This window comes from Chiloscyllium plagiosum, unplaced genomic scaffold (assembly GCF_037043375.1).
Source record: "Chiloscyllium plagiosum isolate Xiang-an unplaced genomic scaffold, Cpla_swu_hap1 HiC_scaffold_31, whole genome shotgun sequence".
In the NCBI taxonomy this organism is placed as follows: domain Eukaryota; kingdom Metazoa; phylum Chordata; class Chondrichthyes; order Orectolobiformes; family Hemiscylliidae; genus Chiloscyllium; species Chiloscyllium plagiosum.
The window spans coordinates 51,281,574-51,308,457 of record NW_028270169.1 but is presented as its reverse complement, the minus strand read 5'-3'; the positions used below and the strand labels follow the sequence as shown (position 1 = coordinate 51,308,457).

The 26,884-nt window shown below is 44.1% G+C and overlaps 1 protein-coding gene across 1 annotated transcript in view; it reads right to left on the bottom strand.

Moving 5' to 3' along the window:
• The window catches only part of LOC122564231 (scavenger receptor cysteine-rich domain-containing group B protein-like), a 50,190-nt gene that overhangs the window by 8,922 nt on the left and 14,384 nt on the right, over positions 1–26,884 (bottom strand). The window contains exon 7 of the mRNA XM_087977149.1: positions 25,046–25,135. Within this exon, the coding sequence (XP_087833275.1) occupies positions 25,046–25,135 (90 nt within the window). The remainder of the gene's footprint in view (positions 1–25,045; positions 25,136–26,884) is intronic.

Here is a 26,884-nt window from a genome sequence, read left to right as displayed (position 1 = left end):
GGGGAGGTGGGAGTGGCGGTGTGTACAGGGCCGTAGTCAATATGCCAGGTTTCAGAGCAAGGAGGTAAGTTAGTGGCAGAGATCGGTATAGTGGGTGTCCACTTAGAGTGGGGAGAGGGGGTGTGGGGGTAATAGAAATGGGGTGTTTGGGTAGAGCAAAGTTAAAGGGGACATGGAGACACTGGGGGGGGCGGGAAATATCTCGAGAGCAGGCTGAGTCTGGTGCTGAGCTGTCTTGTGTGAGGTATATTCTCTCCCTGTTTAATAGCAGTGACCTGCAGCTGGGAAATGGCTGGGACAATGCTCGGGGGGGGGGGGGGGCTGTTTGATGAGTCGGAGTGTGTACTCCATCTCCACTGGACATTCAGGAGGATACTGAAGGGGTGAATGTCAAATGCAGCTGTTTGGAGTTCACAGGCTGTGTCCAACATGTCACTGGCCCTTGAAAACTGTACAAAGAGTTCTTAATAGAACAGAAGTTACTGCCCCGATTTTAAAACAGACAATACTGACCACCACCAAATACTCATCCTCTCTCCACCTACACTGAATCTGAGTGCGCGTGTGTGTGCACGCACGTGTGTGTGTGTGTGAGAGAGAGAGAGAGAGAGAGAGAGAGAGACTGTGTGAGTGTGTGTGTGTGTGCACGCGCGCACGCGTGTGTGTGTGTGTGAGAGAGAGAGAGACTGTGTGAGTGTGTGAATGTGTGCGTGTGGGGGAGTGTGAGCGTGTGGGGGGTGTGAGTGTGTGTGTGAGAGGGTGTGTCTGTGTGTGCACCTGTGTGTGTGAGCGAGTGTGTGTGTGTGTGTCTGTGTGAGTGCCTGTGCGTGTGTGTGTGTGTGTGAGAGAGAGCAAGAGTGTGTATGTGTGTGTCAGCGTGTGTCTGTGTCTGTGTGCATCTGTGTGCGCGTGCAGCTATGTGTATGTGTGTGTATGTCAGTGTACCTGTGTGCGTGTCGGTGTCTGTGTGAACGTGTCAGTGTCAGTACGAGTGTGTGCATCTGAGTGTGTCTGCTGGTGTGGGTCAGTTTGTGAGTGTTGGTGTGTGTTTATATCTCGTTGAGTGTTGTGCATGTCTGTGTACTGTGTGTTAATGTATATGTGTCAGTATGAGCATATTGGCGTGTGTGTCGACATGTAAGTGTGAGAGTGTAGGTCTGTGTGTAAGTATTGTTATATGTGTAGAGTATGCCTGTATACTGCATACACAGTATTTCACAGGATCTAATTAATTTTACTGATGGTACACAGACACTCAAACTTTGAGAGTTTGCGTTTTGTTCACATGAATAGACAATGTGCTGCTGGTTCATGTTCAGGGACAGCTTATTCCTTGACCCTTGTTAAAGGATATCAGACAAAATGGAGAGTACAGTTCTACCTCAGTGGTAAAGATTGAAGAAATCAACAACAGATTAAAATGAGAAATATTTAACTATCCTGGCAAATGGATGAGGAGGCTGAGAGACACATGAAGAGGTAGCATGAGAGGAAGGTGAAGAAGGAGAGGAAGGAAAGAGGAGACATAAATAGTGAAAGAGAGAATCAGAGTGGGATAGAGAAACAGAAAATATTCCAGACATCAATATGGAGAGAGCTGAAGTGGAGGAGATACAGAGTGCAGTGAACATACAAATGGAGCGAGTCAGAGACAGAGATAGTGACGAGGGAGAGAAAGGAGAGGGAGTCTGACAGAGGAACAAAAAAACCATCAGGAAACAGATAGTGAACAGGAGAAGAAGGGTGGGGAGAGAGAGGGAGAATCAGCAGGAAAGAGGGACCTAAAGGAAGAGACAAGAGAAAAACATCTGATGAGAGAGGGATGGCAGGAAAAAGAGAATAGAAACATAACTGTTCTCCAGCACCTATCATAATCTGAGGAAATTCAAGATGTCTCTGCAGGCAATCACTTGCTGCTCGCTGCTGCAGCACAGGAAAAACAGCAACCAATTTATGCACAGCAAACTCCAAGAACTATCAGGAAGGTATGGTCAGTAAACCCGAGTTAGTGATGGATGATCAGTGGGTAATGTTTGCACAATATAGTGTGAGCTCTCCAACACCTTCGAATATTGGCCAGAGAAGATTTGTGAGAGTAGGGGATTCAGTAATCAGCAGAAACACATTAAAGCTAATGGGAAAAGAACTGGAAGGAAGATGAGGAGAAAGTATCTTGACACCGTAAATTGTTGTGACTTGAAAAGTGACTGAAAGAACAAAGAAAGTCAATTCAATTATAATGCTCAAAAAGGAAATTACATCAATGGTTTTCTTGAAAAGGAAAGCATTGGTGGGACAAATAAAGAGATCTCAAATTACACCAACATACAGTTGAGGTATGATGGCCTAAATGGCAAAAATTCAGTGGCAGAATGATTCCCACTTTAAATACAACAAAGAATGTCTTTCAGACTTTGGCAGTTCAGGCATTTCTTAGATCCATCTCTGTTAATTAATGGACAAAACAGACACATGTAATGTTTGATTCCAGTTACTCTCTGTCTCAGGAAGGCGACTGTCCCCACCATGTGTCTAAAGTCGAGCCAACCCTCAATGTGTCTGTGTGGTTTATAATTACCAACTAACCTGTGCGTTCATTTAAAGAGCCCCTGTGCTTCCAGCCCTCTCATTGTGACTGTGAGGAGAACAGCAGAGAATGGGGACAGCACTGCTTTTGTTCATTGGGTGCCTGGTCCTGGGGCAGCACTTTCTCAAAACATTCAGAGGAAAACAGGATGCTCTTCAGACACACAAGACTGTGTGCTGTATAACATACTTATGACTGATATTGGTTGAAACTCCATCATCCCATTTTAATTCATTAACCCTTAAAACTCTATCCACGTGTACCAATTTCAAACTCAGTTCTGAACTGTTTGTAAAATGCTGTGTAATTAGTCCAACCTCTCAGATTACTAACTGAGGAGTGATCCTCAGCCAATTTGCATTGCCCATGACATGATGCCCCTCAAAGATAACTTGTATTATTATCTGGAAATCTTCAAATTCCCTCAGGGTCCCTTCTCTCTCTCTCTCTGCCTCTGTAAACTCCTCCAGATCCAAAAGCTTTCTGGGGTTACTCCTTTGTAGGATTTTAACTAATTTGCAATTGGTGATGGTGCCATCAGCTGTCTGGGCTGAAGCTGTGGAATTCCCTTTATAATCTCCCCACTTCCCTCTCACCTCCATTAAAACAGTCCTTAAGACTGAGCCCTTTGAGCAAATTATTTGCCAACTGTACTAATATCTGCTCTTATGACTCACATAAAATTATTCTTTATTCTTTTACTGCTGATATTTTATTGTGGCCAAGACATAATAAAACTTGCACACTTTGGTTCTCCCTGTGCTTTGGCCAGACCATGTGTGGAACAGTGTCTGCAAGTCAGGTCCCCATATACCTTACGTTGGTCACAGTGGGAGCAGGCTGTGCTGGAGAGGTCCACATCATTCTCAGTTAGACCAGACTTGGAAGTTCAAGGGACCTGACTGGTGACATTAATGTACCCCCACTTTCTAATTCACAGGGTTTACTCGCATTTGTGGGGATCATGGAGGAATATGCAGGGTGAAATGTACCATTAAAGAAATCTGAAAAGATATACACAGTTTCAGTGATGTAATATGTCGCATGCCGAAATAAGTGACAAAAGTGAAATACATATAACTGTTAGATCTGCCTGATGAAACTAACTGTGATTCTGTAATTCAGGCTGAGCTCAATTGTGTAGCTGCTAACCCACTGATTTGTGAATCATCTGAATAAAACTCGCTGTGTTGTTCAGTGCCACTTTGTGTCTCATTTCTTCCTCAGATCAGTGTGTGGCCACATTGACAGGGAGGAAGTGGGTGCTAGATAATGGCTGGGCGACATTGTTACCTTGTGGTCTCAAAATGGTCAGATTGGCTGAATTGTGCTGTTATGCGTGATTCAAGCATTGGGGCAGTCTGAAGGTTATATACAGGGATCGTATGTTCCACTTGCATCAAATCCCAAAGCTAATGGACACGTGTGACTCAGAAAATAAACTATTTGCAATGGACACTGTGATTTATGTGATTTTGCATGAGGACTTACAGGATTTACATGTATTTGGAGAAGCAAGGACTGATTAGGGATAGTCGACATGGTTTTGTGTGTGGGAAATCATGTTTCACTAAATTGATTGAGTTTTTTGAAGAAGTGACAAAGAAGATTGATGAAGGCAGAGTGGTAGACAAGATCTCTGTGGACTTCAGCAAGGCACTTGACAATGTTCCGTATGGTAGACTTATTAACATGGTTTAATCACATGGAATCCAGAGAGAGTTAGCCATTTGGATACAAAATTAGCTTGAAGGTTGGAGGCACAGAGTTTTTTTGGACTGTGACCAACGATGTACTGACAGGATTGGGTCCACTGCTTTTTGTCATTTATAGCGATGATGTGGTTGTGAGTACAGGAGGTATGGTTAGTAAGTTTGCAGATGAGACCAAAATTGATGGTGTAGTGGACAGTGAAAAAGGTTACCTCAGAGGACAATGGGACCTTGATCAGATGGACTGAGGAGTAACAGATGGAGTTTAATTTAGATAAACATATGGTGTTGCATTTTGTTAAGGCAAAATAGGGCAGGACAAAGAACCCTTGGAGTGCAGGGTCATAATTCCTTGAAAGTGGATTCACCGGTAGACGGGATAGTGAAGCAGGCATTTGGTAAGCTTTCCTTTATTGGTCAGAGCATTGAGAATAGGAGTTGGGAGGGCATTTGCAGCTGTACAGGACATTGGTTAGGCCACCTTTTGAATACTGCATTCAATTCGGGTCTCCCTGCTGTCAGAAAGATGTTGTTAAACTTGAAAGGGTGCAGAAAAGATTTACAAGGATGTTTCCCAGAGTTGGAGGATTTGAGCTATAGGGAGAGGCTGAACAGGCTGGGGCTCTTTTCCCTGGAGTGTTAAAGGCTGAGGGGTGACATAATAGGGGTTTATAAAATCATGTGGGGCATGGATAGGGTAAATAACCAAGGTCTTTTTCCCAGAGTAGGGGAGTCCAGAATTAGAGGGCATTGGGTTTATGGTGACAGGGGAAGGGTTTATGGTGACAGGGGAAAGATTTAAAAAAGACCTGAGGGGTAACCTTTTCAAGTGGTGGTGCATGTATGGAATGAGCTGCCAGAGGAAGTGGAGGAGGCTGGTACAATTACAACATTTAAAAGGCATCTGGATAGCTATATGACTCCACCCCTACCCCACCCTCCTATTTATCTCCCAGCCCCCTTAACCTCACCCCCACATTCCTGATGAAGGCCTTATGCCCAAAATGTCGACTCTTGCTCCTCGGGTGCTGCCTGACCTGCTGTGTTTTTCCAGCGCCACAATTTTCAACGCTGACTCTACAGCATCTGCAATCCTCACTTTCTCTTAGAGGGATATGGGCCAAATGCTGGCAAATGGGATAAGACTAATTTCGGATGTCTGATCAGCATGGATAGGTTAGACTGAAGGGTCTGTTTCTGCTGTACAGCTCTATGACTCTCTAACTCTCAAATCCCTCTCTGCTGCAGCATTTTGTAACTTTTCTCAATTTAAATAATATTCATTTCTTATTCCCACTTTGCAATTATCTTTGTGCCATCTGCAAACTTGGGTATCGTTCTTTCACTTTCCTCGCCCAAATCACCAACATATATTGTAAATAATTACAGCCCCAGCACTGATCTCTACTGCAACAACCAGCTGATAAAGGAGCAGTGCTCCAAAAGCTAGTGCTTCCAAATATACCTGTTGGACTGTAACCTGGTGTTGGGTGATTTTTTAACTTTGTCCACCCCAGTCCAGCACTGGGGTCAAGGCGAGGAGGTTCGCAGGGAGATAGTGAAGAAAGAGATAAGTCTGAGACTGGTACAGTTAGGAAAGGGAACATGTCCAACAGTCGGGGCAGGCAGAAACAATACAGAGAACAAGGCAGGATTGATCAATTAAACTGCACTTATTTCAAGTGCAAGAGGCCTAACAGGGAAGGCAGCTGAACTCAGGGCATGGTCAGGAACATAGCAATTACAGAAACATGGCTCAGGGATGGACAGGAATGGCAGCTTAATGTTCCAGGATACAAATGCTACAGGAAGGACAGAAAGGGAGGCAAGAGAGAAGGGAGAGTGGTGTTTTTGATAAGGGATAACATCACAGCTGTACTTAGAGAGGATATTCCTGGGAACATGTTCAGGCAAGTTATTTATGTCGAAGTGAGAAATAAGAAAGGGATGAGCAACTTATTGGGATTGTACTGTAGACCCCAGCGGGAAATTGAGAAACAAGTCTGCAAGGAGATCTCAGCTATCTGTAAGAATAATAGGGTGGTTATGGTAGGGGATTTTAACTTTCCAAATGTAGACTGGGACTGCCCTAGTGTTAAGGGTTTAGATGGAGAGGAATTTCTTAAGTGTGCACAAGACAATTTTCTGATTCAGTATGTGGATGTACCTACGAGAGAAGGTGCAAAACTTGACCTACTCTTGGGAAATAAGGCAGGGCAGGTGACTGAGGTGTCAGTGGGGGAGCACTTTGGGGCCAGTGACCATAATTCTATTAGATTTAAAATAGTGACGGAAAAGGATAGACCAGATCTAAAAGTCAAAATTCTAAATTGGAGAAAGGCCAATCTTGACGCTATTAGGCAAGAACTTTCGAAAGCAGATTGGAGGCAGATGTTCGCAGGTTAAGAGACGGCTGGAAAATGGGAAGCCTTCAGAAATGAGATATCGAGGGTCCAGAGAAAGTATATTCCTGTCAGGGTGAAAGGAAAAGCTGGTAGGTGTAGAGAATGCTGGATGACTAAAGAAATTGGAAGGTTTGGTCAAGAAACAGAAGGAAGCATATGTCAGGTAGAGACAGCAGAGATTGAGTGAATCTTTAGAAGGGTGTAAAGGCAGTAGGACCATACTTAATAGGGAAATCAGGAGGGCAAACAGGGGACATGAGATACCTTTGGCAAATAGGGTTAAGGAGAATCCAATGGGATTTTACAAATACATTAAAGACAAAAGGGTAATGAGGGAGAATAGGGTAACACGTGAGAGGATAGGGCCCCTCAAAGATCAGCAAGTGTGGAACTGCAGGAGATGGGAGAGATACTAAACAAGTACTTTGCATCAGTGTTTACTGTGGATAAGTATATGGAAGATATATTATGTGGAGAAATAGATGGTGACATCTTGAAAAATGTCCATATTACAGAGGACGAGATGCTGGATGTCTTAAAATGCACAAAGGTGGATAAATCCCAGTACCTGATCAGGTGTACCTTAGCAAGGTAAGTGATTGCTGAGCCCCTCGCTGAGTTATTTATATCATCGATAGTCACAGGTGAGGTGCCGGAAGACTGGAGGTTGGCTAATGTGGTGCCACTGTTTAAGAAGGGTGGTAAGGACAAGCCAGGGAACTACAGACCAGTGAGCCTGACGTTGGAGGTGGGCAAGTTGTTGGAGGGAATCCTGAGGGACAGGATGTACATGTATTTGGAAAGGCAAGGACTGATTAAGGATAGTCAACATGGCTTTGTCTGTGGGAAAGCATGTATCACTGACTTGATTGAGCTTTTTGAAGAAGTAACAAAGAGGATTCCTGAGGGCAAAGTGGTGGACTTGATCTATATGGACTTCAGTAAGGCATTCAAGAAGGTTCCTCATGGTAGACTGGCTAGCAAGGTTAGATCACATGGAATCCAGGGAGAACTGGAGTCGTGTGTTCATGGAATGCCCTGCCAGTAGCAGTGGTGGACTCTCCCTCTTTATGGGCATTTAAACAGGCATTGGATAGGCATATGGAGGATAGTGGGCTAGTGTAGGTTAGGTGGGCTTGGATCGGCGCAACATCGAGGGCCAAAGGGCCTGTACTGCGCTGTATTTTTCTATGTTCTATGTTCTAACTAGTCATTTGGATATAGAACTGGCTTGAAGGTATAAGACAGAGGGTGATGGTGGAGGGTTGATTAGATTTAGATTAGAGATTACATTACAGTGTGGAAACAGGCCCTTCGGCCCAACAAGTCCACACCGACCCGCCGAAGCGCAATCCACCCATACCCCTACATTTACCCCTTACTTACCTAACACTACGGGCAATTTAGCATGGCCAATTCACCTGACCTGCACATCTTTGGACTGTGGGAGGAAACCGGAGCACCCGGAGGAAACCCACGCAGACACGGGGAGAACGTGCAAACTCCACACAGTTAGTCGCCTGTTTTCAGACTGGAGGCATGTGACCAGTGGAGTGCCACAACGATTGGTGCTGGGTCCACTGCTTTTTGTTATGTGAACATAGGAGGTATAGTTAGTAAGTTTGCAGGTGGCACCAAAATTGGGGATATAATGGACAGCGAAGGATGTTATCTCAGATTACAATGGGATCTTGATCAAATGGGCCAATGGGCTGAGGAGTGGCAGATAGAGTTTAATTTAGATAAATGCGAGGTGCTGCATTTTGGAAAGGCAAATCAGAGCAGGACTTATACACTTAACGGTAAGGTCCTGGGGAATGCAGCTGAACAAAGAAACTTTGGAGTGCAGGTTCATAATTCCTTGAAAGTCTCAGGTAGGTAGGACAGTGAAGAAGGTGTTTGGTATGCTTCCTTTCATTGGTCAGAGTACTGAGTACAGGAGTTGGGAAGTCATGTTGCGGCTCTACAGGACATTGGTTAGGCCACTGTTGGAATATTGCATGCAATTCTGGTCTCTCTCCTATAGGAAGGATGTTGAGAAACTTGAAAGGGTTCAGAAAAGATTTACAAGGAAGTTGCCAGGGTTGGAGGATTTGAGCTATAGGGAGAGGCTGAACAGGCTGGGGCTGTTTTCCCTGGAGCGTCAGAGGCTGAGGGGTGACCTTACAGACGTTTACAAAATTATGAGGGGCATGGATAGGGTAAATAGACAAAATCTTTTCCATGGGATCCAGAACTAGAGGGCATAGGTTTAAGGTGAGAGGGGAAAGATATAAGAGAGACCTCAGGGGCAACATTTTCACACAAAGGTTAGTGTGTGTATGGAATGAACTGCCAGAGGAAGTGGTGGAGGCTGGTACAAGTACAACATTTAAAAAGCATCTGGATGGGTATATGAACAGGAAGGGTGTAGAGGGATATGGGTCAAGTGCTGGCAAATGGGAGTAGATTAATTTAGGATATCTGGTCAGCATGGATGCCTTGGAACGAAGGGTTTGTTTTCATGTTGTACATTTCTATGACTGTAATATCTCATGTACCTTCCCTTTAGCCTCTGAACTTATCTGCCAACTTTTTGTATTTCATGCATGAGGGTCTCAATTCCTTTGGGCTGCAGCTTTCTCCAATTTGTACATTTTTATTACATTGACTTTGACTCTTCTAAACTCCAACCTAGCTTTGTAAGACAATCAGTACGTTCCAGCTATAGTGTGGTATGCCTTCTCTGACCTGTTTCCACTGCATTTCAATGCTCCCTTAAATAAGGAGATTCATATTGTATGACATGACATATGATCTTCAATTATTGTGATCTGGTACTTATGTTAGCTCCTGGTGCATTAATATGAGGCACAGGTCACATTGTGCAGAGTAATACAGCACCGAATACCTACATTTGTACTCACAGGTCTGGGCTGAAACTAAGGAAATCAGTCAGATATACTGAAGGTCACTTTCCTCAGCATGTTATGCTGCAGGAGGACAGGACTCAGTAAGATGGAGACTGAGCCCTCTATATTATTAGGTCACATGCCATAATACAGTGATGGCAGCATGATGTATATCACATTTCTGTTTTAAGACACAACACTGCACACAGTATTTCAGAACTGGGTCTCACCAATATCCTTTACAATGGAAACAGAACCTCCCACTGTTGCATTTAATTCCCCTTACGATAAATGATACCATTCTCTAAGCCTTCCTGTTGACTTGCTGTCCCTATTGTTGAAAATTCGAAGGCTGGAGCTGATCTTGAAGCTCCAGTAAAGATTGGATTGCATAAAATCACAATAATATACTGATTCAAAGAGCCACTTGGTCCGAGAATTTTACACACACAGACACAGACACACACACACACACACACACACACAGACACACACACACAGACACACACACACAGACACACACACACAGACACTCAACTCCTTACCTAATTACTTCAGTTGATCCAGACATCCATTGGCACTAAAAGTCCCTCTCGACTCCACAAGAAAATCACCTACTCAAACAGAGTTTAGATTAGAGTGGTGCTGGAAAAGCACAGCAGTTCAGGCAGTATCCGAGGAGCAGGAAAATCGACGTTTCGGGCAAAAGCCCTTCATCAGGAATACAGCTGTATTTCTTGTGGAGTCGGGAGGGACTTTTAGTGCCAATGGATGTCTGGATCAAATGATGGTTGTGTCAACTGAAGCAATTAGGTAAGGAGTTGATTGGGAGGTGTGTGTGTCAGAGTGTTTATGTGTGTGAGAGAGAATGTGTTTGTGTGAGAGTGTGTTTGAGAGAGAATATGTTTGTGTCAGTGCAACAGAGAGAGCGAAAGAATGTGTTTGTGTGAGAGTGTGTTTGAGAGAGAGTATGTTTGTGTCAGAGTGTTTGTGTGAGAGACAATGTGTGTGTGAGAAAGAGAATGTGTGTGTGAGAGAGAGAATGTGTATGTGTGAGAGAATGTGTTTTGTGTGAGAGTGTGTGTGAGAGAGAATATGTTTGTGTCAGTTTGTGTGAGAGAGAGAATGTGTGTGTGAGAGAGAATGTGTGTGTGAGAGAGAATGTGTGTGTGAAAGAGAATGTGTGTGTGAGAGAGAATATGTTTGTGTCAGTTTGTGTGAGAGAGAGAGAATGTGTGCGTGAGAGAGAATGTGTGTTTGTGTGAGAGAATGTGTGTGTGAGAGAATGTGTTTGTGTGAGAGAGAATATGTTTGTGTCAGTTTGTGTGAGAGAGAGAGAATGTGTGTGTGAGAGAGAATATGTGTGTGTGAGAAAGAGAATGTGTGTGTGTGTGAGAGAGAATGTGTTTGTGTGAGAGTGTGTGTGAGAGAGAATGTATTTATGTATGTGTGTGAGAGAGTGTTTCTGAGACAGAGAGAATGTGTGTATGTGAGAAAGAGAGAGAATGTGTGTGTGTGTGTGAGAGAGAGAGAATGTGTGTGTGAGTGTGTGTGTAAGAGAGAGGGAGAGAATGTGTGTGAGTGAGAGAATGGGTGCGTGTGAGTGAGTGTGTGTGATAAAGAGAATGTGTGTGTGTGTGAGAGAGAGAGAGAGAGAGAGAGAATGTGTATGTGTGAGTATGTGTGTAAGAGAGATTGAGAGAATGTGAGTGAGAGTGTGTGAGGGAGAGAGAATGTATTTGAGAGTGTGTGAGGGAGAGAGAATGTGTTTATGTGAGAGTGTTTGTGTGTGTGTGAGAGAGAGAGAGAATGTGTTGTGTGTGTGTGGAGGAGGGAGTGAGACCAATGTGTGTGTGATTGTGTGAAAGAGAGGGAGAATGTGTGTGTGTGTGAGAGAGAGAATGTCTGTGTGAGAGTGTGAGAGTGTTTGTGTGTGAGAGAGAGAATTTGTGTGTGCTTGAGTGTGTGAGAGAGAATGTGTGTGAGTATGTGTGTAAGAGAGAGTGAGAGAATGTGTGTGTGAGAGAGAGAGAATGGGTGTGTTTGACTGTGTGTGTGCATGTGTGTGGGAGAGAGTGAATGTCTGTATGTGAGAGAATGTGTTTGTGTGTGAGTGTGAGAGAATGTGTGTGTGCGAGTGAAAGAATGTGTGTGTGATAGAGAGCGAGAGAATGTGTGTGCAATTGTGTGTGTGAGAGAGAATGTGTTTGTGAGACTCAGAAAGAATGTGTTTGTGTCAGAGTGTCTGTGTTTGTGTGAGGGAGAGATAGAATGTGTGTGTGTGCGAGAGAGAGAGAATGTGTGTGTGTGAGAGACAATGTATTTATGTGAGTGTGAGAGAGAGAATGTGAGAGTATGAGTGTGTTGGGGAGAGAGAGAGAGAATGTGTGTGTGAGAGAGAGAGAATGTGTTTGCATGAGTGTGTGAGAGTGTGTGAGAGAGAGAATGTGTGTGTGTAAAAGAGAGTAAGATTGTGTGTGTGTAAGAGAAAGTGAGAGAATATGTGTGTGAGTGTGTGTGAGAGAGTATGAATGTGTGTGTGTGCGTGAGAGAGAGAGAATGAGTGCGTGTGTGTGAGAGAGATAATATGTGTATGTGCGTGAGAGAGAGAGAGTGTGTGAGAGAGAATGTGTTTGTCTGTGAGTGTTTGTGTGTGTGAGAGAATGTGTGTGTGAATGTGAATGAATGAGTGAGAGAGAATGTGTGTGCATGTGTGTGTGTATAAGATTGAGAGAATGTGTTTGTGATTGTGTGAGAGAGAATGTGTGTGTATGAGAATGTGTTTGTGTGAGAGTGTGTGTGAGAGAGAGTGTGTGTGAGAGAGAGAGTGTGTGTGAGAGAGAGAATGTGTGTGAGAGAGAGAATGTGTGTGAGAGAGAGAATGTGTGTGAGAGAGAGAATGTCTGTGTGAGAGAATATGTGTGTGTATGTGTGTGTGAGAGAGAATGTGTTTGTGTGAAGGTGTGCGCGAAAGAATGTGTTTGTGTGGGTGTGAGAGAATTTGTGTGTGTATAAGTGAGTGAGAGAGAGAATGAGTTTGTATGAGAATGTATTTGCGTGAGTGTGTGAGAGGGAGAATTTGTTTGTGCGAGAGTGTTTGCATGAGAGAGAGAATGTGTGATCATGTGAGTGAGTGAGAGAGAGAGAGAATATGTGTGTGAGAGTGTATGTAAGAGAGAGTGAGATAATGTATTTATGAGAGAGAGAGAATGGATGCGTGAGTGAGTGTGTGTAAAAGAGAGTGTGTGAGAGAGAGAGAATGTATTTGTGTGTGTCATTGAGAGAGGGAGAATGTGTGTGAGTGTTTTTATGAGAGGGAGAGAGAGAATGTGTGTGTGTGTCAGTGAGAGAGAGAGAGAATGTGTGTGTGAGTGCATGTGAGAGAGTGAGTGCATGTCTGAGAATGATTGAGTGTACGTGTGCGTGTGTGTGTTACTTTTATGTCAAACCCCTGCACAGTATTTAATGATTTTTATCGCTGATCTGTCGACATTCAGTGAGTCTGCCTATTGTCCTGATAGACAGGCAGCTCGCTGCTAGCTCCTATTCTGGGGCAGCTCATCCCGTGCTTCTTGCTAAAGAATTTTGGGCTGGATGGCAACTGGTGACAATGCAGTTCTGCCTTGGAGGTAAACACTTCGCAAACCAAAGACAGTTTAAAATGAGGACTATTTCACAATCTGTCAGATGGCGAAGGCAGGGTGAGAGAGACACAGAGAGACAGCATCAGAGGAAAACTGAGACAGAGATGGAGAAACCACCAGCAGTGAAACTGAGATGCAATGTGAGAACCAGTTTGGGGGGAGGGGTAAAGAGGGAAGCAAATAGGGAGAGAATGGAGAGGTAGGAGGGAGCGAGAGATACAGACAGGGAGTGTGTAATCAGAATTTGAGAGAAGCAGAGACAATGGGGTGGGATGAATAAAAGAGAAAAAGGAGAGCTGGTGAGAGGCTGAACATAAAAAGGAGGGGAAGGCAAGGTAGAACTGTCAGAAAGGGTAGAATAAAAGGTTGGCTTCTTATTCACACTTTTCTCAGCCACAGGCTCTCCCAGAGATCTCTACAGTCCATCGATTCCTGGTGACATGTATTCATCGCTGCAGTGTAGGTTATCTGGCAGCCAGTGTTCACACAGCAGGCTCCCATGAGCAAGAATAAGGTCACACCCAGGAGCTCAGAGGAAGTGATGTTGGTCGATCAGTACATTATGGTCCCAGGGTAACAGGGAGAACTTTACAAATACTTGTCATGGAGAATTTCAGAGTAGTACATTTAGGGACAAGTGGAAGGTAATTGATAACAGAAAGGAAGGACATGTCTGGCAAGAGACAGCAGATATTGAGTGAAGCCTTAGAAGAGTATAAATGCAGTAGGAGCATTCTTAAGGAGGAAATCAGGAAGGCAAAAAGGGGACATGAGATAACTTTGGCAAACAGGGTTAAGGAGAATTGAAATGGATTTTATAAATACATTAAGGACAAAATGGTAACTAGGGAGAAAATAGGACCCCTCTGGTCTCCCTCCTATTGGAAGGATGTTGTGAAACATGAAAGTGTTCAGAAAAGATTTACAAGGATGTTGCCAGGGTTACAGGGTTTGAGCTACAGGGAGAGGCTGGGCTGTTTTCCCTGGAGCATCGGAGGGTGAGGGGTGACCTGGTGGAGGTTTATAAAATCATGAGGGGCATGGATAGGGTAAATAGACAAAGTCTTTCCCCTGGGGTGGGGGTGTCCAGAAATAGAGGGCATAGGTTTAAGGTGAGAGGGAAAGGGGACCTAAGGGGAAATGTTTTCACACAATGGGTGGTGTGTGTATGGAATGAGCGACCAGAGGAAGTGGTGGAGGCTGGTACAAGTACAACATTTAAGAAGCATCTGGATGGGTATATGAAGAGGAAGGTTTAGAGGGATATGGGCCAAGTGCTGGCAAATGGGACTAGATTGGGGTCAGGTGAATTGTCCATACTAAATTGCCCGTAGTGTTAGGTAAGGGGTAAATGTAGGGGTATGGGTGGGTTTCGCTTCGGCGGGTCGGTGTGGACTTGTTGGGCCGAAGGGCCTGTTTCCACACTGTAATCTAATCTAATATAATATAATCTAGATTAGGTTAGGATATCTGGTTGGCATGGATGCGTTAGACGGAAAGGTCTGTTTCCGTGCTGTACATTTCTATGGGTGCTGGGCCCTCTACTTTTTGTCATTTACATAAATGATTTGGATGCGAGCATAAGAGGTACAGTTAGTAAGTTTGCAGATGACACCAAAATTGGAGGTGTAGTGGACAGTGAAGAGGGTTACCTCAGATTACAACAGGATCTGGACCAGATGGACTATGGGCTGAGAAGTGAAAAATGTGTTGCTGGAAAAGTGCAGCAGGTCAGGCAGCGTCCAGGGAGAAGGAGAATCGGCGTTTCAGGCAGAAGCCCTTCTTCAGGCAGCCCTTCATTCCTGAAGAAGGGCTTATGCCCGAAACTTCGATTCTCCTTCTCCTTGGATGCTGCCAGACCTGCTGCGCTTTTCCAACAACACATTTTTCAGCTCTGATCTCCAGCATCTGCAGTCCTCACTCTCTCCATGGGCTGAGAAGTGGCAGATAAATGCAAGGTGCTGCATTTTGGGAAAGCAAATCTTAGCAGGACTTATACACTTAATGGTAAGGTCCTAGGGAGTGTTGCTGAACAAAGAGACCTTGGAGTGCAGGTTCATAGCTCCTTGAAAGTGGAGTCGCAGGTAGCTAGGATAGTGAAGAAAGCGTTTGGTATGCTTTCCTTTATTGGTCAGAGTATTGAGTACAGGAATTGGGAGGTCATGTTGCGGCTGTACAGGACATTGGTTAGGCCACTGTTGGAATATTGTGTGCAATTCTGGTCTCCTTCCTATTGGAAATATGTTGTGAAACTTGAAAGGGTTCAGAAAAGATTTACAAGGATGTTGCCAGGGTTGGAGGATCTGAGCTACAGGGAAAGGCTGAACAGGCTGGGGCTGTTTTCCCTGGAGCGTATGAGGCTGAGGGGTGACCTTATAGAGGTTTACAAAATTATGAAGGGCATGGATAGGATAAATCGACAAAGTCTTTTCCCTGGGGTCAGGGAGTCCAGAACTAGAGGGCATAGGTTTAGGGTGCGAGGGGAAAGATATAAGAGAGACCTAAGGGGCAACATTTTCACGCAGAGGGTAGTATGTGTATGGAATGAGCTGCCAGAGGAAGTGGTGGAGGCTGGTACAATTGCAACATTTAAGAGGCATTTGAATGGGTCTATGAATAGGAAGGGTTTGGAGGGATATGGGCCGGGTGCTGGCAGGTGGGACTAGATTGGTTGGGATATCTGGTCGGCATGGACGGGTTGGACCGAAGGGTCTGTTTCCATACTGTACATCTCTATGACTGTAATATCTCATGTATCTTCCCTCTACCCTCTGAACTTCTCTGCTAACATTTTGTGATTCATGCATGGACAAGTTGGACTGAAGAGTCTGTTTCTGTGCTGTACATCTCCATGACTCTAACTAGTTGAAAGATAAGGAGAATTCCTTCCTGCACCGTCAGTTGTGATTGAAATGTCCTGTTTGAAAGTTATCAGAAGCAGATCATGGATGGCACTGTGGTTTACACCTCACAGCACCAGGAACCCAGGTTCGATTCTAGCCTCGGGCAACTGTCTGTGTGGAGTTTGCACATTTTCCCCGCGTGTGGGTTTCCTCTGGGTGCTCTGGTTTCCTCTCACAGTCCAAAGATGTGCAGGTTAGGTGAATTGGCCATGCTAAATTGTCCATAGTGTTCAGGGATGTGTAGTTAGAGGCATTAGTCAGGGAAATGTACAGTAATAGGGTAGGGGAATGGATCTGGGTGGGATACTTCTCAGTGAACTAATCATACCATTAAATAGGGAGTTAGATGAATAATTATAAAGGGAAACAAAGGCACGACAACGGGAAACTGAGAAGAGGTTATGTTGGTATAATTCAGTAAATTTAAATAGACATGATGGGCCAAATGGCTCAATTTTTCTGAAGAATGGTTTTTATGTTAAAGATTGAAGATCTCCTTTCAACCTTCACCAGTTCAGTCATTACCTGGCTCTACTTCTCTGTTGATTAATAAAGCAAACAGACTGTAAGACTGGAATCTTGATTCCAATTACTGTTCGTCTCTGGAAGGGAACTGTCCCTTCCACATGTCCGAAGTAGAGCCAATCCTCATTGCGTCTGTGTGATGTATAACTACAGACTAACCTGTGTGTTCATTTCAAAAGCCTCTGTGCTCCAGCTCTCTCATTGTGACTGTGAGGAGAGCAGCAGAGAATGAGGTCAGCACTGCTTTTGTTCATTGGGTCCCTGGTCCTTGGCCAGTCCATCACTGCTAATGGAGTGTTCATAGATAGGCCAATCCTTGGAGGTAAGTACATTACCCTTTATTTACAAATGTTCACAGGAGAGACAGATGCCATTCAGACACAGAAGACTGTGCCCTACACAATATAAATGTGACTGATATTTGCCTTAACTCCATCAGTTCCTTAAAACGTAAAACACTCCCCATATATAAAGATTTCAGTCTCAGTTTTGAACTGTTCGAAAAATGTTGTGTAATTATCCAACCTCACTGATTATCAACTAAGGGGTGATCCTCAGCCACCTTGTTTATCCCCCCTACATGCAGTCCCTGAGTGATAACTTGCATTATTATCTTAATATCTTCAAATCCCCTCATGGTCCCTTCCCTCCCTGCCTCTGTAATGGTCTCCAGTCCCAAACCCTTCTGGATAGCTGCATTCCTGTGTAAATTGAAACCTCCAAACCTTCTGTAGATTTTAAGCAATTTGCAAATGGTGCCATCAGCTATCTGGGGGGGCTAGGCTGAGGAACTCCTTCCATATCTTCCCATCCTTTCCTCCCTCTCCTCCTTCGGAACTGTCCTTAAGACCGAGCTCTTTGGGGAAGCTTTTTCACAACTGTCCCTAATATCTGCTTTTGTGATTCAGCGTCAAATTTCATATTATTCTTTTGCTAGGATTCTACTTGCAATGTTTAATAGTGATCAAGTCTTGATGAACATTCCTTCAATCTCAATGTCTACAATTCAGGCCACCCTGTACCTTGGTCAGACCAAATTTGGAGCAGTGTCTGCAAGTCAGGTCTCCATGTACTTTGAGTTAGCCACACTGGGAGCACTGTGTACTGGAGACGTCCACATCACGCTCAGTTATCCCAGACCTGGAAACTCACAGGATCTGACTGGTGACATTAACATACTCTCACTTTCTAATTCACAGGGATTAGTACCCTTTGTGAGCACGATGGAGGGACATGCAGATACACATGTAGGAACAATGAGATTTGGAAAGACATACACTGCTTCGGTGGCTTATGTTGCATGCTGAAATGAGTAACCAAAAGGAAACATGAATGACTGTGAGATCTGCCTGAGGAAACTAACTGTGATTTCTGTAATTCAGGCTCAGCTCAATTGTGTAGCTGCAGTGACTCCTGACCCACTGATTTGCGAATCATCTGAATAAAACTCACTGTGTTGTTCAGTGCCACTTTGTGTCTCATTTCTTCCTCAGATCAGTGTGTGGCCACATTGACAGGGAGGAAGTGGGTGCTAGATAATGGCTGGGCGACGTTGTCACCTTGTGGTCTCAAAATGGTCAGATTGGCTGAATTGTGCTGTTACGCGTGATTCAAGCATTGGGGCAGTCTGAAGGTTATATACAGGGATCCTGTGTTCCACTTGCATCAAATTCCAACACTAATGGAACGTGTGACTCAGAGAAACAAGCTATTTACAATAGAAACTGACACCATACTCCAAACCCAGTCAACAGCTTAGCTCCTGATCTCAATCAGCTAGCTAGCAAAGTTCAATTGATGGAGCTTCTATTCCTAATTTCCTGTGACCAGTTGAACCAGATGATTTGGCCTTCCAGACGCAAAGGAAATGCTCCTCTCCATGTGGCCTATTGGTCTCGGGGTTGATGTCCTGGTGGTCTGTCTAGTTCTTCAGCAGCTGGAGGTCTGCACCTACTGGCTCCAACCTCAGCCTCTCCTTCTCCAGCCCATGCTCCTGGCTCCAAACCCTTCCCACTTGGTCCACCTCCCACACCTGGAGGCTCCAAGGGAAATCCCCCAGTGTTCCTGCTGTTACCAGTGATCCCTGTGAAGATGAATGTTAGGGAAGGGTAACCAGAAATGTAACATATCAGCTGGGGCATAGCCACACGTTCATGTTGTAACAGGGCCAGGTGGTATTTAAGATGGTGGGCAGGACCTGGATTCCAGGATTGCGGACACCAATGCCATAACGGGGTTTTGTTTTAATCACCCCTGAATAATGGTGCTAGTCAGGAAACTGTGTGCAGTATTCCCACACGTGCATTCTGCATTGGAGGTGAGCACTTGAGCAGACCCTACAACTTACATAGAGGTCAGGCTTGGGTGGTCAGACATATGGGTCATAGCACTTCATAGGGTTTCGGTCCATGGGGGACCCATAGGCTAGGATTAAGGAGATTTTGAAAGGCAAGTTCTATAGGTGCTGCTGTATCACATCAAAATAGAATCACAATGATGGTCAGTGAAATAAAAGGCCATGTTGCCTGCCTGATGCCAGTATGGGACATCTGCTCAAGGCACAAGGAGGATGTAGAGTGGGAGGAGAAGGATTTCACAGGCAATAGATGGAAAGGAAGTCAGCACGAGGAGCTAGGCATGAAATTAAGAAGCAGCACTGCGAAGCCAGAACCTCTGGGATTATTACCTGAGCCATGTGAAAATCGACATAAAGCACGCAAGATTAGAGAAATGAATGTGTGGCTTAAAGACTGATGTGATAGAAATGGGTTCCAGTTCATGGAGCGCTGGCACCGGTACTGGGGTCTGTAACAGTGGGACAGGCTAAGTCTGAAACATGGTGGGGGATCAGAGTTGTTGTGAACCACATAATACTTCATGAGCATTTGAAATGAAGTACTGGGTGAAAGTGATCAAATTCAGGAAGATATGCAAACCAAAGAGTCGAACTAATGCAAGAGAAAAAGATATGAAGATGGGAAATGATGAACAGTAAGAGTTAAACAGTGTATAAGACTAGGTTACAACAATAAGAAAAGGACAAATATTGAGGTTCTGTGGCTGTGTTCATATTGCATTAGAAAGAGAGACATGAGGGCACAAATAGAAATAAATAAATATGATCTGGTGCCCATGACAGAGACATGGCAACAAGCTGGTATATACTGGGATCTGCATATTGAAGGCTACACATTTAGGAAGCACAAGATCAGAAACCATTCAGAGCAGGCCCAAATACTGAATGTTGGCATTAGCACAATAGGAAGAGTTGACAGGAAACGAGGATGTAGAAACAGATTGAGAAATGTGAAATGAAAAAAGGCATGAAGTTATTTGTGGGATTGGTGTAAAGGAGTCTTAACAGTGGCCACACAGTTAGAAAGATTATAAGGGGAGATATAACGGGAGTTTGAAAAAAAGGTTTACAATATACATTAATGACTTGGAGGAAGGAAGTGAGCGCATAATTTGCAGATGACGTTTGCTCACTGAACTGGTGGGTTTGTTCTCAGGCATTATGTTACCATGCGAGGTAACATCATCAGTGAGCCTCTGGTGAAGCATTGATGTTCTGTCCTGCTTGCTATTTACCTCTCTTCTTGGAAGCCGACATACCCCTCGTTGCATTAGAGTCAGTCTCAATACCAGAAACTTGGCTGTTCGTGCTACATTCCCCTGAGAATCCATCACCCCCTACATTTCTGGTCGGCATGGACAGGTTGGACCGAAGGGTCTGTTTCCATGCTGTACATCTCTATGACTCTATGACTCTCTCAGTTTGTTGTGGTGGGTGATATCATTTCCAGTTCTGCTTCTGAAAGTTTGGTAAATGGGGTCCAAATCGATATGTTTGTTAATGGAATTCCTGTTTGAATGCCAGGCCTCTAGGAATTCCCATGCATGTCTTTGTTTAGCCTGTCCCAGGATGGATTTATTGTCCCAGTCGAACTGGGGTCCCATTTTCGGTGTGTGTGGATATCAGTGATAGAAAACTGCATTTCTTCAATTGACACTTAAAACTATGGTGGTCGTTTTTCTTTGACTTAGTGCTACATTCATAGTGAGAAATGAAATAGTAGGCAGAATAAATTCTATAACAGCAGCAACAATAACTTAGGAATAATCAATGTAGCACATTTAACACAGTCAAATATCTTCTAGTGCTGCACAGAAACATTGTGTTAGACTCCAGACCACTTAAGTAGACACTAGGAGAGAGGCCAAAATCTGGTGCAAAAATATAGGTTTTAAAGGGAGTCAATTTTGACGGTATTAGGTAAGAACTTTCAAAAGCTGATTGGAGGCAGATGTTCGCAGGTAAAGAGACAGCTGGAAAATGGGAAGCCTTTAGAAATGAGATAACAAGAATCCAGAGAAAGTATATTCCTGTCAGGGTGAAAGGGAAGGCTGGTAGGTATAAGGAATGCTGGATGACTAAAGAAATTGAGGGTTTAGTTAAGGAAAAGAAGGAAGCATATGTCAGGTATAGACAAGATAGACCGAGTGAATCCTTAGAAGAGTATAAAGGCAGAAAGAGTATACTTAAGAGAGAAATCAGGAGGGCAAAAAGGGGACATGGGATAGCTTTGAAAAATAGAGTTCAGGAGTATTCCAAAGGGTTTACATTCAGGACAAAATGGTAACTCGGGAGAGAATAGGCCCCTCAAAAATCAGCAAGGCGGCCTTTGTGTGGAGCCACAGAAAATGGGGGAGATATGAAACGAGTAGTTTGCATCAGTATTTACTGTGGGAAAGGATATGGAAGATATAGACGGAAATAGATGGTGACATTTTGAAAAATGTTCATATAACAGAGGAGGAAGTGCTGGATGTCTTGAAATGCATTAAAGTGGATAAATCCCCAGGACCTGATCAGGTGTACCCTAGAACTCTGTGGAAAGCTAAGGAAGTGATTGCTGGGCCTCTTACTGAGATATTTGTATCATTGATAGTCACAGGTGAGGTGCCGGAAGACTGGAAGTTGGCGAATGTGGTGCTACTGTTTAAGAAAGGTGGTAAAGACAATCCAGGGAACTATAGACCAGTGAGTCTGACCTCGGTGGTGGGCAAGTTGTTGGAGGGAATCCTGAGGGACAGGGTGTACATGTATTTGGAAAGGCAAGGACTGATTAGGGATAGTCAACATGGCTTTGTGCGTGGGAAATCATGTCTCATAAACTTGATTGAGGTTTTTGAAGAAGTAACAAAATGAGGGTACAGCAGTAGATATGATCTATATGGACTTCAGTAAGGCATTCGACAAGGTTCCCCGTGGGAGACTGATTAGCAAGGTTAGATCCCGTGGAATACAGGGAGAACCTGCCATTTGGATACAGAACTGGCTCAAAGGTAGAAGATAGAGGGTGGAGGAAGATTGTTTTTCAGACTGGAGGCCTGTGACCAGTGGAGTACCGCAAGGATCAGTGCTGGATCCACTACCTTTCGTCATTTATATAAATGATTTGGATGTGAGCATAAGAGATATAGTTGGTAAGTTTGCAGATTACACCAAAATTGGAGGTGTAGTGGACAGCAAAGAAGTTTACCTCAGATTACAATGGGATCTTGATTAGATGGGCCAATGGGCTAAGTGGCAGATGGAGTTTAATTCGTGAAGTGCTCCATTTTGGAAAAGCAAATCTTAGCAGGACTTATACACTTAAAGGTCAGGTCCTAGGGAGTGTTGCTAAACAAAGAGACCTTGGAGTGCAGGTTCGTAGCTCCTTGAAAGTGGAGTCGCAGGTAGATAGGATAGTGAAGAAGGCGTTTGGTATGCTTTCCTTTATTGGTCAGAGTATTGAGTACAGGAGTTGGGAGGTCATGTTGCGGCTGTACAGGACATTGGTTAGGCCACTGTTGGAATATTGCGTGCAATTCTGGTCTCCTTCCTATCGGAAATATGCTGTGAAACTTGAAAGGGTTCAGAAAAGATTTACAAGGATGTTGCCAGCATTGGAAGATTTGAGCTACAGGGAGAGGCTGAATAGGCTCGCGCTGTATTCCCTGGAGCATCGAAGGCTGTGGGTTGACCTTATAGAGGTTTATAAAATCATGAGGGGCATGAAAAGGATAAATAGACAAAGTATTTTCCCTGGGGTGGAGGAGTCCACTACTCGAGGGGCATAGGTTTAGGATGTGAGGGGAAAGATATAAAAGAGACCTAAAGGGCAGCTTTTTCATGCAGAGGGTGGTACGTGTATGGAATGAGCTGCCAGAGGATGTGGTGGAGGCTGGTACAATTGCAACATTTAAAAGGCATCTGGATGGCTATATGAATAGGAAGGGTTTGGAGGGATATGGGCCGGGTGCTGGCAGGTGGGACTAGTTTGGGTTGGGATGTCTGGTTGGCATGGACGGGTTGGACCGAAGGGTCTGTTTCCATGCTGTACATCTCTATGAATCTATAAATAGGAAACAGAATTAGAGAAACAAAAACATCTAGAGAAGGAATTTCAGAATTTTGGGCCCTTACTTGAAGGAAGAGCTCTGAGGGTCAACCTGAGGGAGATAACTATTTGATCCAGTATGTTAACAAGGTAGTCTGACTAATGCCTTCTATAACTGATGTATTTTGCATTTTGCATTTAATTCCCCTCACAGTAAATGAAAATATTCTATTAGCTTTCTGAATTACTCTCTGTACCCAGATCCCTCCGCTTGAAGAAATTCTCTTTCTCTATAGATTTCTAATCTGACCACGAAATGAAATATATTGGAACAGGAAGTCAATGTTGCTGCCATTGAGGTGAGCCTAGAACTGGGAGCCAGTGCTAAATCCACCAATATACCTATGGGTGGTGTACTGATGCCCAAAGATGCCATGCCAACCTCACTCCACTCACTGCTCCACTTGGCACACCATTCTGCCACTTGGCACCAGGCTCCCTATCTCCCTCTCTTCCCCAACACTCTACCTACTCACCCTCTCCTTCTTGTTCCCAAAGCCAGTCATCAGTAAGCGAGTGGGAGGGAAGCAATGAGGGCTGGGGAATGGGTGGACAAGTGTTGGGGGTGCAACAGTGAGTAAATAACGATCCCAAGATTTGAATTGAGTTTTAAACATGTGAAGCACACGGAAAACCTAAGAATTTGGTCTTAACCCTCCACAAGTGAAGATTGAGGGATGACTCAATTGAAGTGTATAAGATCCTGAATGTCTTTACAAGATGGGAGGGGACAGGATGTGTATGTGTGTGTGTGTGTGTGTGTGTGTAGTGGGGGGCACAGTTTTGCAATGAATGGTCAAGGGTCATCCTTTCAGGACAGAGATGAGGAGAATTTGTTTCTCTCTGAGATTTGAGAGAGTTTGGAACTCACTGTTTCAGAAAGCAGTGAAGTGAGGGTCATTGAATTGTTGGAAGGTAAGGATAGATTCTTGTTCACCAGGGGAATCGAGGATGATTAGGGTGTATAAGATTTCAAAATACAAATAGAGTGGTCATGACCTTATTGAATGGCGGAACAAGCCTGAGGTCTCCCTTATACATTTGTATTTTCTTGGTCGTATTCCTTGATGCGGGGATCCCATTGGCAGTGATGACACAGGCAATGTGACTGCACTGGGGGCGTGTCTGCAAACACAACCATTCAGAGAATCTAACTTGCTGCACTGGGTGAATGATTGCATTCACATTTACTTGTTTCCAGTCAGTGGCTCTGGGCATTTTCTGATTTAAAAAGGTCCAAATGCAAGACGCATGTGTAACAAAAGCCACCAGGATAAAGAGAGAGAGAGATGAATCTGTGCTGGAACATAGCCACAAGAACCTGCCAATCAAAAGTGCAATAACCTCCTCAACAAATGACAGGCACTGAGAAATGTCTGTATATCTCTGTAGAGGTATTAACTAGCACAGTGTAGGAAATCAAGTGCATTATTAGATTGTTGAACTAAACAGATAAGCCCAAAGCCTTGCAAAAAATAGACTCCAGGAAGAATAATGCATCTTTGCACTTGCTTCTATGTCTTGTGTTTAAATGCGCCCACACAAACACACACTCAGACGCACACACACAGACACACTCAAGACGCACGCACACACTCAGACACACACACACTCACACACACTCAGACACACACACACATGCAGCAAGTACGTAAGAGATTCCCACTTTGGCAATGGAGGCAATATCAGAGCACAATCAATTGAGGCATGTTGTTGAAGAATGACAGGGAGGTTAGGGGTGACAGCAATAATGGAACAAAGATAGACAGTTTAGCAATGAGAATCAACCCAGTACTGATGCATTCATCACTTAATATAAGAACACTGCCTGTACAAAACGATCACACCATGTTCCCATGGTTACATAGCCCAATACACACTGCTAAAAGCTTCTGAAATAGTTCAATGGTTACTGATTATTTTGTGTATTACCTTTTGCCGTCTTCAATGCTTGTGATGTTCTGGTGGTGGTTATTACTGGTGCTTGTTTGCCAGAACCTGTCACCTCGGGAGTTTTATACTCTGAAATGAAATACAAATCTCTGTTAGTGACTGGTGAACTGTGTGGCGATTTGGGATGTCTCAATTCCTATCCACACGGATTTGTTTATTCATGGAGAATATTGAAACTTGGCCAAATTCTAGGGCTTTCCAAGTGCTTCTTTTATGGGAGCCCCTGGGGCGACAGAACATACACAGCAGATGCTGAAGCAAAATCCTGTATCATTTCCTTTCAGATGGTTTGGTCTTTGAGGGCTATAATTCATGATGGTACCTTCATTCCCTGGTAGTTTAGTTTTTTTTTTTACAATTTGCTGGCAAAGTTCTTTGGTGTTGCTCATGGTTAACCAAAACTATGAATGACTTTTCAATGATTTACACACACACTTCACTTTTGACTCATAGTTTTCATATCCACTCCTTTCTAATTTGCTGCTGTCTTCCCGTGAGCCACGTGTGTGACAATAAAAGCAGGAAGTACGTGTATCAATTACAGGAAATGGAAACTACCTGGGCTGTTTTTTTTTAATATATTGGTACCAACTATCCCATAGTATTGTTTCGATGACCGTAAAACCATAATATGTGGAAGCAAAGCAGGCCATTCAGCCCATCGAGTTCGCTCTGTCATTCAATGAGATCATGGCTCATCTGATAATCCTCAACTCCACTTTCTTGCATTTGATCCTGAATCCTTTACTGATTAGAAATCTCTCAGACTTGAATATACTTAATGTCCCAACCTTGACAGTCCTCTGTGGTAAAGAATTCCACAGATTAACTACCCTCAGAGAGAAGACATTCCTCCTTATCTCTGTCTTAAAAGGACTACCCCCCTCACTCTCAGATGATGCCCTCTGCTTCTAGACTCTCCCAGAAGGAGAAATAAGCTTCCTACATCTGTCAGTGCCCTCTGAATCCTGGGTGTTTCAATACGTAAAGTGGGTAAATGCCTCGACTTGAGGGTAGGGAGCGAATTCCACAGGCAAGGAGATGAGGTGGGGGATCAGGACAGGACAGGAGAGAGATGGGAAGGAGAGGAGAGAGGGGATTGGGAGAGAAGGAGAAAAGAGAGGAAGAGCAGTGAAAAGAGGGGAGTTGGAAAAGAGAGGGGAGAGAGAGGGGATGAGAAAGGAGGGGAGGGAACATGAGAGGAGAGACCGGAGCGGGGAGAGAAGGGAGGGGAAAGGGGACATGGAAGAGACAGCAAAGGATGTGATAAGAAAGGAGAGGAGGGCTGAAAGGAGTGGCAGTCAGTGTCATTGAGCCAGTAAAGTGGCTCCTCAATCAATTGTCTCTCCCTCATGCAGCGCACCCATGATGGCAAGGTGGTATAAAACCAGAGTAAAATGTCGTCTTTGGCTCATGGCTTTGCAATGGCTGACATGAGCCGGATGCAAATGGACTCTTCTAGCACTGCATTTGGCTGGAACCCAGGCAATGAAAAGAGTGAATCTCACTGACCTGCAAACCAGGTCCGTTGGGATTTACATACTAACTATGGTGGCAAAAAGCATTTTTAGTCATTAAATCTGATGAGCTCCAAAATAATTCTGTTCCTTATTGCAAAAGCCATTAATTGCTGAGAAGAGACAGGAAGCTGAAACCTTTTTCCTTGTGCTCATCAGGACAATTACAGAATGCCAAATCTCAAACAACCCCAACTATTTATACCACAGGAGAAAAGAGCGCTGATTTGTTGGCAAGTTGATTCCAATTGTCCAAGGCATTGCCATGGAAACTAAAAGGGAAACAGAAGGCTCTCGAGGA